General features: G+C 40.5%; 1 protein-coding gene across 2 annotated transcripts; it reads left to right on the top strand.

Annotated features, from left to right (window-relative positions):
* Window positions 1-800: 800 nt before the first annotated feature.
* CENPH (centromere protein H) lies at window positions 801-11,500 on the top strand. 2 transcript variants are annotated; one of them, XM_075182473.1, is made up of 10 exons: window positions 1,025-1,098; window positions 1,393-1,528; window positions 4,240-4,295; window positions 5,887-5,947; window positions 6,176-6,247; window positions 6,850-6,906; window positions 8,411-8,474; window positions 9,381-9,432; window positions 10,606-10,766; window positions 11,262-11,500. In XM_075182473.1, exons 2-10 carry the CDS (start codon window positions 1,428-1,430, stop codon window positions 11,349-11,351), a joined length of 714 nt encoding a protein of 237 aa, XP_075038574.1. In that variant the 5' UTR covers window positions 1,025-1,098; window positions 1,393-1,427; the 3' UTR covers window positions 11,352-11,500. The 2 variants fall into 2 exon arrangements, with proteins under 2 accessions (XP_075038565.1, XP_075038574.1); XM_075182464.1 differs by lacking the exon at window positions 1,393-1,528 and having other exon boundaries at window positions 801-1,098; window positions 11,262-11,497.
* The last annotated feature ends 318 nt before the right edge of the window (window positions 11,501-11,818 follow it).

The raw sequence follows: 11,818 nt of genomic DNA, 5'->3' as shown, positions 1-11,818 counted from the left end.
CCTGAAAGGACCAGGTCCTTAAGCCCCTAGGGTCTAGCTGAACTATAAAAAAAACAGGTTAGATTCTATTACTTGAAAGGACCAGGTCCTTTAGCCCAGTGGGAGCTGGCATACCTATATAAAACTGACTAGACCAAGGTTGGATTGGGGGGGGGGGGGGGCATTGTGCCCCACCCCACCCCTCTCTCAGGGGCAGGTGGGCTGATTTTTTTTTTTGACCAGTTGGTGACTTGCGCGAATGCACCCACAAATGGGGCAGTCCCGAAATTGGGTGACTGTCTCGCTTCGTCAGGATTTGATCCAATTGCAAGGACAATTGGGAGGTATGTCCCGCTTTACACTGTACTGCTTGTGAAGGCAGAGCTGTATGCACTTTACTGTAGTGCACACAGTATTACCTGTGTAGTCTATAATGATAACCATGATACATCATAGCCCACCCCCCCTCCCCCCGCTTTTTAAAGTGCCCCAGGCCCTCCAGAGCCTTAATTCAGCTCTGGGCTAGACTATGTGCCTTAAAAGGACCCGGTCCGTAGCCCAATGAGAGCTAGTCTGTTTATATAAAACAGGCTAGATTTTGTCTTGAAAGGATCCACTAACACAACCGATCCAAGCCTGCTGCAGTTAGATGGTTGCTTTTACTCTGCTCTCCCACTTTTTCCAATTCCTTAATAAAGTTGTTTAAAAAAAAAAAAAAAAGGGAACATATAGGAACTCGTGTTCACGTGACTGTGACATCACGCCCATTCAAATATATTCTAATCTAGTTTCTGCCGCTGAGTTCTTTACCAGACTCCTCCCCTTCTAGCACAGGTCACGTGATTGTATCCCCCCAGCATGCTGTCTCGGAGAGCCGCTTGCCCCGCCTCCTGGCGGGAGTTCTGCTGAGCAGCGGGTGGTATCGCGCTTCGTGCAACGGGCTGCAGAGCAGTAAGCAGTGGACATGTCGCTGGCTGGGGCTGGAGAGGGTGCATCTGTGGACATGGAGCCCAGTGTCCTGTTATCCCTGCGGCAGCAGAGCGCGGAGCTCAGGAAAGTGGTCGTGATGGGGACCCGAGATCACATGACCCCACCTGAGAGTCCCTTGTTACTACTAAGGTAAGTAGCCACAAACCCCTTGTTTCCTAACTGGTGTGGCTCTACAAGGCAGAGCTGCCCAGGCGTGCTGGGACTTGTAGTACCTGTATCCTTTCTCGGGGCACATTATCTGGGGACTTTCTAAACAAGCTATATTATAAATTATATGTTATATTATAAATCATTTTAAATTATATTAGATTCAACAAATCCATGGTTTCCTTTGGTCTGAAAATCCTTTGCATATCTCTTTATGGATAGGAGTAAAATGTTATGGGGCAGTGTAACGGGTATTTTGTCTTTATGGCTTTGCAGAGTCATTACATATAGTGACTACCATGTTCTGCTGAATGATCTCCACAAGCGCTGACATAAGTTTCAGCACTTGTTTCAGAGTCAGACCCAGTGAGATCCAATCCCAGATGTTTCCAGATATTGTCATCTCAATGAGGTGTGTAGAAACCAGCCTATGGTGTTGGACGGCAATCTCAAGAGGAGCGCGCCTGTGAATCCTGGAAGTTAGATCGTGGTTACATCAGATACCAGTAACCTGGGTTGGGGGGGCTCAATGTTTAGGGTCCACACACAGGGAAGATGGGACCAGAACACACAGATCTCCTCTGGTAGTATAGTGCCATGCAGCTTTTCAGGGCTTATTGCCCTTACATACTCTGTTCTGGTGCAGATGTGAAAGCCCATCGGGGCAGACGGATGCTTTATTCCTTCCATGGAGTTTCTAGAAATTGTATGTTTTTTCTTGGCCGTTGCTACAATTTTGTATGCACTCTGTTTTAATGACATGGGGGTTAATATTGCTACATCAACAGCTTTCTATCAACCTCTTAATGAAGCTTTGCAAATCTTTCATAAGTACCTGCTTGTAGAGACTGGGTACACACTATAAGAAAATTCTAATGTGATAGTTATAGCAATTTTATCAATGTCAAGGGCGGATCACGGGGGAATGGAGGCCCCCTTAGCCCAGGGGCCTCCATTCCTTTAATCCGGCCCTGGTCCTACACGGAGACCCTCATTGCTTCTCTGCCCATCAAGGTTGCGTCCCACAATACCTAGTGCTGTCAATCAGTGAACTAATACAGGGCAACATGCAGTGCTGTAATCACCGAATCCCGGGAAGGTTAAATCTACAGTCATTGGGATGTCGTGTGCCTCTCCATGGCCCACATTGCCTTGAGATGCCTTGAGGTCTTCTCCAGACCTTTATTGTGAAAGGCTCCAGTGTATTTGACACAGTTCAAAGGGATATGAGGAGTTGTCAGCTGACACCAGAACATGCTTCTGATTGGCTGGCTGTCAGACCGTCGCTCAGCAGGGATACGCCCCCCTGCTCTCAGCCTGCATTTCACTCCACATAGTATGCTTGAGACGTTTCCTCTCCAGTTATTTAAGGTATGTGGGCCTGTTCCCCCTCCCACCCTCATCTGTTCCAATTCTGCACAATGAGTACACACTGCAGAATTGGAACAACATTGTTTCATCATTTGAAGGAGATTTTTAAACTGAACTAAAAATCTTGTTCAACGATACAATGTGCTTTGGAATGATAATTGTTCCTTGCTGCAGAATACACACTACTGTGATATTGAGGCAGTCTGCTGTTTATCATCTGGCCCGATAATCAGCTGAAAACACAGTAATGTGTACCCAGCCTTAATTTGTGAAACATTCTTCTCGTTTGAAAACTCTTCAGAATTATGCCCATTTCTAAGAAAGAAATACTCCATTGTCTTAGGAACGGCAAAGCAGCTACCTCAAGAACAATCTCCCATTAGGTTGTTGGACATCTTCAGATGGCCTACTGTCTACTTGGGGCTTCTGTACTAGAAGGGATTAGGGTTCATTCATCCAGGAAGCTGACTGCTTCTCGGGCAGCTTTCGGCATGGGTTCTCCATCGGTAAAACCACCAACTGGTCCAATATATTTATCCATCACCATAAGGTTGTTGTCGGTCTACAGTCTCTTTCAGTATAGAGGTTAAGAAGGGTGGCTTTATATTTTTGCAGGAATCTGTTATGAGTCTTAAATGGTGTAAACTTCCCATTGGTATACTGCCATCAAAATAATATTTTGGCACTTTTAAATGATTTTACTTTAACAGACATTTTAGGCTGGGGACAGACTGACCGGAGTATCCGTCGGTGAGATAAAGTTCTGATCGCAGTAGGAGATGTGTTCCTACAGTCAGCAGACTCACAAATATCTTCAGTTCAGTCAAGCTCCAAAAAAAAAAAAAAAAAGATATAATGGTCATTAGTTATTCTTCAAGCTTCTGTGATTAAATCCTAGGCAGTGTTGTGGGGTTTTTAAATTTTTTTATTAAAAGGTTTGATATCCTCTTCCTACACTCTTGTACACCCGTTTGTAAGTACTGCAAAACACAGTGCTTCTGTTGATGTTATCTTGAGCATACTGCAGTACACATCCATATGTGACTAATTCAGGCTTGGTTAAAGAATATCTGCTGAGCAAACAATATTATGGTCTCGGTCATTTAAAACTGTCAGCCAATATTTTCAGTTGATGGCAATAACGTCCCAGAAGAACGTCTTTCTTTGTCTTTTTCTCTTCTCTGTGATCGCACTGTAGTGGAAAAATAGTCTCTTCACATCTACTGCACACACTGCGATATTGTAGGCAACACATTGACATATGTGAACAAATTGAACAATGATCCTTGTGCTCAGGTCTTGGGCAGAGTAGCAGGATTACAATGTATGCGGTCAGCTTTATATGTATGAAAGTTGTAGCAGCATGGTGGCTAAGTGGTTAGCACTTCTGCCTTACAGCACTGGGGTCATGAGTTCAATTCCCGACCATGGCCTTATCTGTGAGGAGTTTGTATGTTCTCCCCGTGTTTGTGTGGGTTTCCTCCCACACTCCAGAAACATACAGGTAGGCTAATTGGCTGCTAACAAATTGACCCTGTCTGTCTGTCTGTGTGTGTTAGGGAATTTAGACTGTAAGCCCCAATGGGGCAGGGACTGATGTGAGTGGACTGCAGGGACTGATGCGCTGCGGAAATAGTGGCGCTATATAAATAAGTTATAAGTCAACTTATATTTTAGGTTGTATTTTTTTGTTTAGTTGTCCTTTAACTTATAACACAGACTACATATCTTTCTTTCTTGTGTTCTTTTTAGAATCAGCCAACAGATTAAACAGCAGCAGTTTGAGGTTCAGCGCAGACTTGATACAGGTATATTGAAAGACTGTGATGTGGCACACTGCTTTTTCTCAGAATATTAGCGCCCTGCAATGTGTGGCATAATTTGTACAGGATCTGGTCCGATGAAAAACTTGACATTCCTAACAGTAACGTTATGTGGGTGTTTTAATATACAATTTGTTGGCCAACCAGTAAACCGCAGTCTTCTAAATGAATCGCCTACTCCTACAGCCAAAGTGCTTTGTTGTGATAAGGGAACTGTCATTTTGTGGACTGAGCAAATATTTGAGAATACCATCTTCTCAATTCTCAAGGAAACTGTAACTTCTAGATATAAATCAGGCATTATTAATATTAGTCAGGCAAAGCCTTAGTGATGTCATTGGTTCCTAGCAAAGTGATAGACTGCCTGGTACAGTCCAAAAAAATGGATGTCTCCAATGTGTGTAGGCGACAAGTCCACTTTAAACTGTGTGGGGCATATTCAGTTACGTTTCTGGTCCGCGGGATCGTGCCGGAACGGGCCGCAAAGTTAATCCACGGTACTGTAATAACGTGAATTTTCGTTTGCATCCCATAGGGTTGCGTACGAAAATTTGCGGTACCATATTACCGGCAATACTGCGCATGTTCTGCGGTAACGTGTGTTACCGCGGACCAGTATCCTAATTGAATATGCCCCTATGAGTGCTAGAGGAGTGCCACGGTTTCAAGGATATTGCCCTTCTCTCCTTCTCAAATCATAAACCGATACTTTTTACAGGGCTGCGATTTGTAGACACAGGTGTCTAGTGGGTAGACTTCATTCATTCCAGGAAAGATATATATTGAGTTAGAGAAAAGTGTAGATTTTGTACACGGACAAAGCAGACCAGTCAACCGAAAACTATAGCCTATAATCTATATAATGTGTGGTTTTACATTTTATGAATAGTTTCCAAGTACATTTGCAACCCCCGGCATGGGTGAAAGATGTGGCACATGGACCACTTGGGTCTGGCGCTGTAGCGGCTTCAGTAAAGCAGCTGATGACGGCTGAAACGGAGCTTCTGCGGTTTACTGCAGCAGCTCCCAGGTTTGTGGAACGGGAGACGTGTCTCCAAAGGTAAGTATTGAGGGGCACATTTAATTGGCAAACTATGAATAGGGGGAATAACTGTGGCATACTATGACAACTATGTGACATAACATGAATGTCTTTTTGCTGGTCCCATTACTGTTAATGTGAATTTGGCATCATAAAATAAAACCTAATTAAATTATGTATGTGTATACACATACATACATGCCCAACTGGCACACTTTATAAAAAAAAAAAAAGTTGCCAACCCCTGTTTGTGTGTGGTTTTATTTTTTTTATTTTTATTGTTTTCAGTCCTGCTTCAGTAAACACTGACACATTCTGACATCTAGTATAACACTGGTATTGCTTATCGGTGACATCTTGTTGTATAAATCAATGTCTTTACATGCAACAAATCCTCTTGTGTGCCACAGAAGTGACACCTTGTCTGTATTTTAAAACACTTCTATATGAATGATGTCTTCTATTACAGATACATTTTACCTGTAATCACATTTCATCTTTGTTCCTGACTTTCATATCTTTATTTCTTTGCAGATGAAGCTTCTGCAGATGATTATACTCCTGAATCCCTTACAAAGGAAAATATTACAGAGGTGTAAGTGTGGTGTTTGTTTTTTGTTTTTTCTTTCTTGGATCTTTTCATATATATGTATTATTCTTAATAAAATAAAGCTATCCCTTTTGTCTTTCATGTCCTCTTCATTGAAAATGTCAGTGTTGTAGGATCTAGGTCTATATGATGGGCCTGAATGATAATATACAAAATATATCTATCTCTGCTACAAAGTACACTGACAATTCTGTTTTTGTTTATTGTTTTCAGAGTCCGAAACCTTGAGAAAGAGATTGAAAAGCTGAAAGCTTTTTTCTACAACAAAGCACTGTTGCTACAAAGGTCTGACTTTTATTTGTATTCATATTTCTACATTAAAACATTTTGCAAAATGTAAAGTACATGTCCTTCTAATATGAAAGGAGGGCACAGACTGGGTCAATCCTTTGCCCACGGAGGACAGGGGACTTTACTCTGTTTCACCACTTCCCTTGGCACGGCAAGTCACTTCACCAATAGCCGTAAGAAAAATAAAACCCATTCTAGAGTTCAGACTCCACATTGTGAGACTTGGTGAAATGATTGTAGTAGGACAATGTGAGGACTGTAGGTGACTGATTAGCAGAGATGACACTGTGATGGGGGCTGGGCCTAGGCATACATTGCATAAAATTTGCACCTTGAGAACCAGGTACCGTTGGATACATTCTCTGGTAGAGTATCTGACTAATGATAACACAGAATAGTTATTAGATTTGCAAAATTGACCCTGGACCTATTAAGCACCATTGTAGGCCATTTGGGGTATATAGGGTTCGACGTCCCTAAAGGTAGATACAGCCTTTAAATTATTTTAGTTACAAAATAGTCTGTGTGCCAATAAAATGTCTAGCGGAAATGGTGTGTGTGGGGTTTTTTTTAATTTTTTTTATTTTCCTTTACAGAGCACAGACATATGATGTAATACATAATAAGCTGTCGGAGAATAGCACAGAGTCAAAGTAAGTACACATACCAAGTATTGTAGATGTATATACATATCAAGATATTTAACCCACAGGAATTGTTTTTTTTAAAGCTGGATTTATTTGAATTGTAAATGATTGTTGTAACCAATTACATGTATAGAATTTATTATCTGGAATGCTAGGGACTTGGGTTTTTCCAGGTGTAATTTGGAGCACCATACTGACAGTATACTAAATTACATTGCCTACACACCACCTTCCCGCCCCAATAACTATTGGGTATTGGGAACCTGTAACGGGCATTGATGAGAAACAGACTGCTGTCTAGCTAGAGAAATCTGCTAACGACCAGCCTGCCCAACAACCAGAAAAAGGCAGAAAGCATAAGCAGCGCTAGTATAATGTCACTTATATGTATAGAAACGACGCTAAAAAACAATAGGAAAATGTTAATTGTAAAAGAAAAAATTATTTAATACATTCAAATACAACCACTTAGAGCAATAGATTTGCATATGCATTGATGCATAATGGTCTTAAAAACCTGAAAACTAAAATTAAAGTGGAGGAATAAGCATTATTGGTAATTCCAATAGGCAATATCGCAGCTCCTATAATCACATCACATAGTAATAGTAAATCTATTATTAGAGAGAGAAAATTAAATTGATATAATCACGTTTTTATATATGTTAAATCTCATTTTGGAACATAGTCCCAAGTATTCAATAAAGAGATGAAAAAGTTGAATTCAGGAGATGCTTAAAAGGAGTCTTCCATTTTAAGGAACATATATTGTCCCAAGCCCTTGCAGATGTATAACAATTAATAGTCCTTCACTGTATTCAGATAGTGTAAGCACAGTATGCGTGGTCAGTGTCCAGCAGGACACGTGATAAAACTGCCTTGCAGTGAAACATATCAGGCAGTTTTAAGTCATTTATCTGCTTGGCACTGATAATTTATATTGTTTGGTATAATAGATGTAGACTATACTTATTCAGTGGAATTGTTTACATCGCCAGCACCTCTTCAATGCAGCCTTTAAGGACACTCCAGAGTGAATGAAATATTACTTAGGAGTGGATTACTGGAAAGGGATGCAGTAGGTTATAGACCTGGCATAAAAATGCTTTTTCCTCGCCTGGCTTGATGATTTTAATATAATGAGTTTTATTGGTCCTGTAAAATTGCTCAGGGTTGCTGGACTACCAATGCACCTCCCCCCAAATGTGAAGGCCTCAGTAGCATTTGTAAAACTATAAATATTGGTGGATGAACTTGGGAATAAACTCCTAATACATGGTTTAGCAATGCTTTTCACAGTAACTGAAGACATTAGTGCTTATTACCAAGCAGAATCAATTATTTATATTTCTCGCTTTCTGGATAATGTTTCCAGATAAAGTATTATATGCCTGTATATTTATGAACAATTAATAGCATACTGCATGGTATAAAAATGTGTGTGACTTGAGGGCTTAATGTTCTTTCTTGGGGAAACTTTAGAAGATTAATTAGATTTTATCTGTATTAGGTTACTCTACAAGACTATTGATCACAGTAAAGGGCTTTGTTCTCTTCTACTACAGTCGGAGAAGGTAAACCAGTGGAATCACTGTGTGCTGCTTTACGTGTGTGTGTATTTGTTTCTGTTGATTACCAGTTTCTTTGCTTTAATCTGTTTTATGACCAGTTCCTTTAATTAGATCTTGTCATTGACCATATATATGCTTACTATCTTGCAACTATTCCATAGTTAATTTGGAGAGAACTGCGTATTAGAAATTCCTATTTAATTATTCAGAAACCATATGCTTGCCTTGCTTTTATGAAACAAGGAAACTCATGTGGAAATATCTTTTTCTAAAGCTTTTCCTCAAACTATGTAAGTGATCTATTTGTTATGAAACTGCTGTATTGAGGACAATGGCAACAAACTCTCCATATACGCCAAGTCATTGCGTAGTTGTTGGCCGCTTTTTCCAGCACCTCCGCTAAATGTGTGATCCTGTCAGTAGCACTTTCTTATGGTCACTCCCCAGGATCATTGAGGGCCAGTGGTGCTCCCAATCCTGAATGCCCCTTGAACATGGAGGCGCAGAGAGTGTGTGATGGAACCTCATTGATTGCCAAGTTGCTGGGGAGGAGAGTGGAGAGATAAGCCTGTGGGACAGATGGCTGACCGCTGGTTAATATAAAATAGTACGGACACCCTTCAACGATATACCTGGTGATCAAGGCCCATTTCTGTAGTGATTCATGGCTGTGAGAGAGCATTGGTTCTGAATGATTGTGGAAATGATGTGAAGGTTGCAGAAGGTGGATAAAGTGCTGCTTCTGATGTCACCAGGCGGTGGGCCATGCATGGGTGAGGGGTGACATGGCGCTTGGCCTTGGAGCTTGGTGGTGGTGCACATAACAACCAGTGGTTTGCTTTTATTTTCTTGACTATATTTGGGAGAAATCGGAGTGGACATTATTTCTCAAGTTGTTTTTTCTTCTAGGAGAAACGTGATTTGGAAGAACAATTGATTGAAGTCAGAAAGAAGAGAATGCGTAAGTTCTTTACAAACTTTGATTTTGACTTTGAGCCATGTGTGTTTGGTTTCATTTTGCTAGACTTCGCTTTGTTGTTAAACGTCACATTTTATTCATTAAGGAGCTCTGCACTATACCAGCCCTGCTTCCTCCTCTTAGCATAGCAAGTGGAGTTTCTGAACGTGAGCTTCTCAATTTAAATTTTTAAAAAAATGCCTTCCTCTGTACAATGTGCCCCTGGTGAGGAAATAATGACTAAGAAGTAAATTCCCAAAAACCTCCTTACCCCCCCCCCCCCCTCCTACTACCTAGGCTATTCTAACCTTTACACAGTTCACCCAAAACTTATATTCTTTTTCCAAACCCAAACAGCCTACTATCTCAAAATAACATTGCTGTGTGACTGGATCATATAGCCCCACTAAGCACTATTATCATTGCAGTCGGGCAGGACCAGTAGCCTTATGTATTAAGCTCCCATTTTCCTGTAGATTGTAAGCTTTGGAACAGGGCCGTCTTACCTCTTTGTGACTACCCAGCCTAATGTGTGTGTGTGTTCCCCATTGTAAAGCACTGCGGGTATGCTGGTGCTATAATGAGAACTATGAATACAGTAATTAGTGATACATTTACTTGCTAATAGAAAGTGATATTATCTTATCAACAGAAATTGTTTTAAAAAAACTTGGGCAAAAACCCTCTGTGTCTCCTAAGTAAATATGAGCATATAGTGCAGCACAGTGGCCTAGTGGTTAGCATGTCTGCCTCACAGCACTGGGGTCATGAGTTCAATTCCCGACCATGGCCTTATCTGTGTGGAGTTTGTATGTTCTCCCTGTGTTTGCGTGGGTTTCCTCCGGGTGCTCCGGTTTCCTCCCACACTCCAAAAACATACTGGTAGGGTAATTGGCTGCAATCAAAAAAATTGACCCTAGTCTCTCCCTCTCTCTCTGTCTGTCTGTCTGTCTCTGTGTGTGAGTGTGTGTCTATAGTAGGGAATTTAGACTGTAAGCTCCAATGGGGCAGGGACTGATGTGAATGAGTTCTCTGTACAGCGCTGCGGAATTAGTGGCGCTATATAAATAAATGATGATGATGATGATGATGATATAGTGCTAGTAAATAAAATATAAAGTAGTTAGTACACTTATTAAAGTTGTGTTTTTTTTCTTGCCCCTTTGCTAATAATAGAACTTAAAGAGGATGCCTGCACGATAATGATGCAAATTAAAACGCTGAAAGAAAACCAAAAGAGTGGAGTGGAAGAAATGCATAGTGTCAATGTTAAGAAATTAAATAAATACCTTGCGAAGGAGAGTGACCTTACCACCGTGGTTCAAAATATTTTCCAGGTAACAGAAACATTCACCCTCAAGTCATGTGTGTTGACTTGATATCACAATGTCAAGAATAGGATTTATTAAAGGTCCTCGGAGAAAAAAAAACTAATTGAAATGGGCTTAAACACAAATTTGAACCCCATCATTTAGAAGTAATGAAATTGTAAAGGCACTACATGATCAATATTCATCACAAGGCACATTACAATTCTTGATAAGATGCATTGTTCTGAATATTGGTTTATCCCCCAGTGGCTGTGGGCTGACAGGTACCCTTTAATGTAATTATATATACACACACATTTATCATTCACATGCCGCCCATATTCATTTATTTTCAGAATTTCATTACAGTGAAGGGTTAAACAGCCCTCTGACCTGATTAACCAGTTGAAGCCAAATTAAATTTCCCTGAGGTCTCTTCTTGGACTGTACTATAATGTGACTGGTAGAAATGTTACACACGAGGTTGGAAATTCACCTGATTCAATCATTTTTCTGTTTCAGAGAGTGATTCTCGCAAGCCGTGTTAATTGGGCAGAAGATCCAAAACTAAGAGAGATTGTTCTCAAACTGGATAAAAGTCCATCCTCTTAAGTAATTCAACAGTTTTATACATACCTTTTTTAAATATATTTTTATTGTAACATGTTCATTTATAGATTAGTCATTTGTTAAATGTGTTTCCTGTTTTAAATTAAGTTTACCTCCTGTTCAGTGACTGTATTATAAAAGGTTTCTATATAAAACAAGATTACTTGTCTGTCTTGCTTCAAAAGTTAATTGCGTTATTTCATTGGATTCATGGTTTATTTTACATATAAGATCAATAGTAATACACTTTAAGGTTGAGCAATTAGTGTTATTTACTGCTTCTACCTCAGATCCTACAACTGGCTGTCTGTAAATGTGTGTCCTCAAATATAGACACATTAGTGAAGTCCTAATCTGGCCCAGTGGACTGAGGTTGCTCTACATGTTTACAAAGCAATGAACAGAAAATGGGCAAATGCAGGATTTTGGGGGGGGGGGGGGGGTTCCCTGCCAGAATGCGTGCAAGGGAT

This window comes from Mixophyes fleayi, chromosome 1 (assembly GCF_038048845.1).
Source record: "Mixophyes fleayi isolate aMixFle1 chromosome 1, aMixFle1.hap1, whole genome shotgun sequence".
NCBI classification, from domain to species: domain Eukaryota; kingdom Metazoa; phylum Chordata; class Amphibia; order Anura; family Limnodynastidae; genus Mixophyes; species Mixophyes fleayi.
This window is presented reverse-complemented; position numbering and strand designations above follow the sequence as displayed.

What these genes read in the sequence shown, in the direction of transcription:
- CENPH (XM_075182464.1), top strand. Translation starts at nt 944, where the DNA reads ATGTCGCTGGCTGGGGCTGGAGAGGGTGCATCTGTGGACATGGAGCCC. An exon ending in TCAGCGCAGACTTGATACAG is followed by an intron (nt 4,296 to 5,886) that starts GTATATTGAAAG and finishes ATTTCTTTGCAG; the next exon opens with ATGAAGCTTCTGCAGATGAT. An exon ending in AAGGAAAATATTACAGAGGT is followed by an intron (nt 5,948 to 6,175) that starts GTAAGTGTGGTG and finishes TATTGTTTTCAG; the next exon opens with AGTCCGAAACCTTGAGAAAG.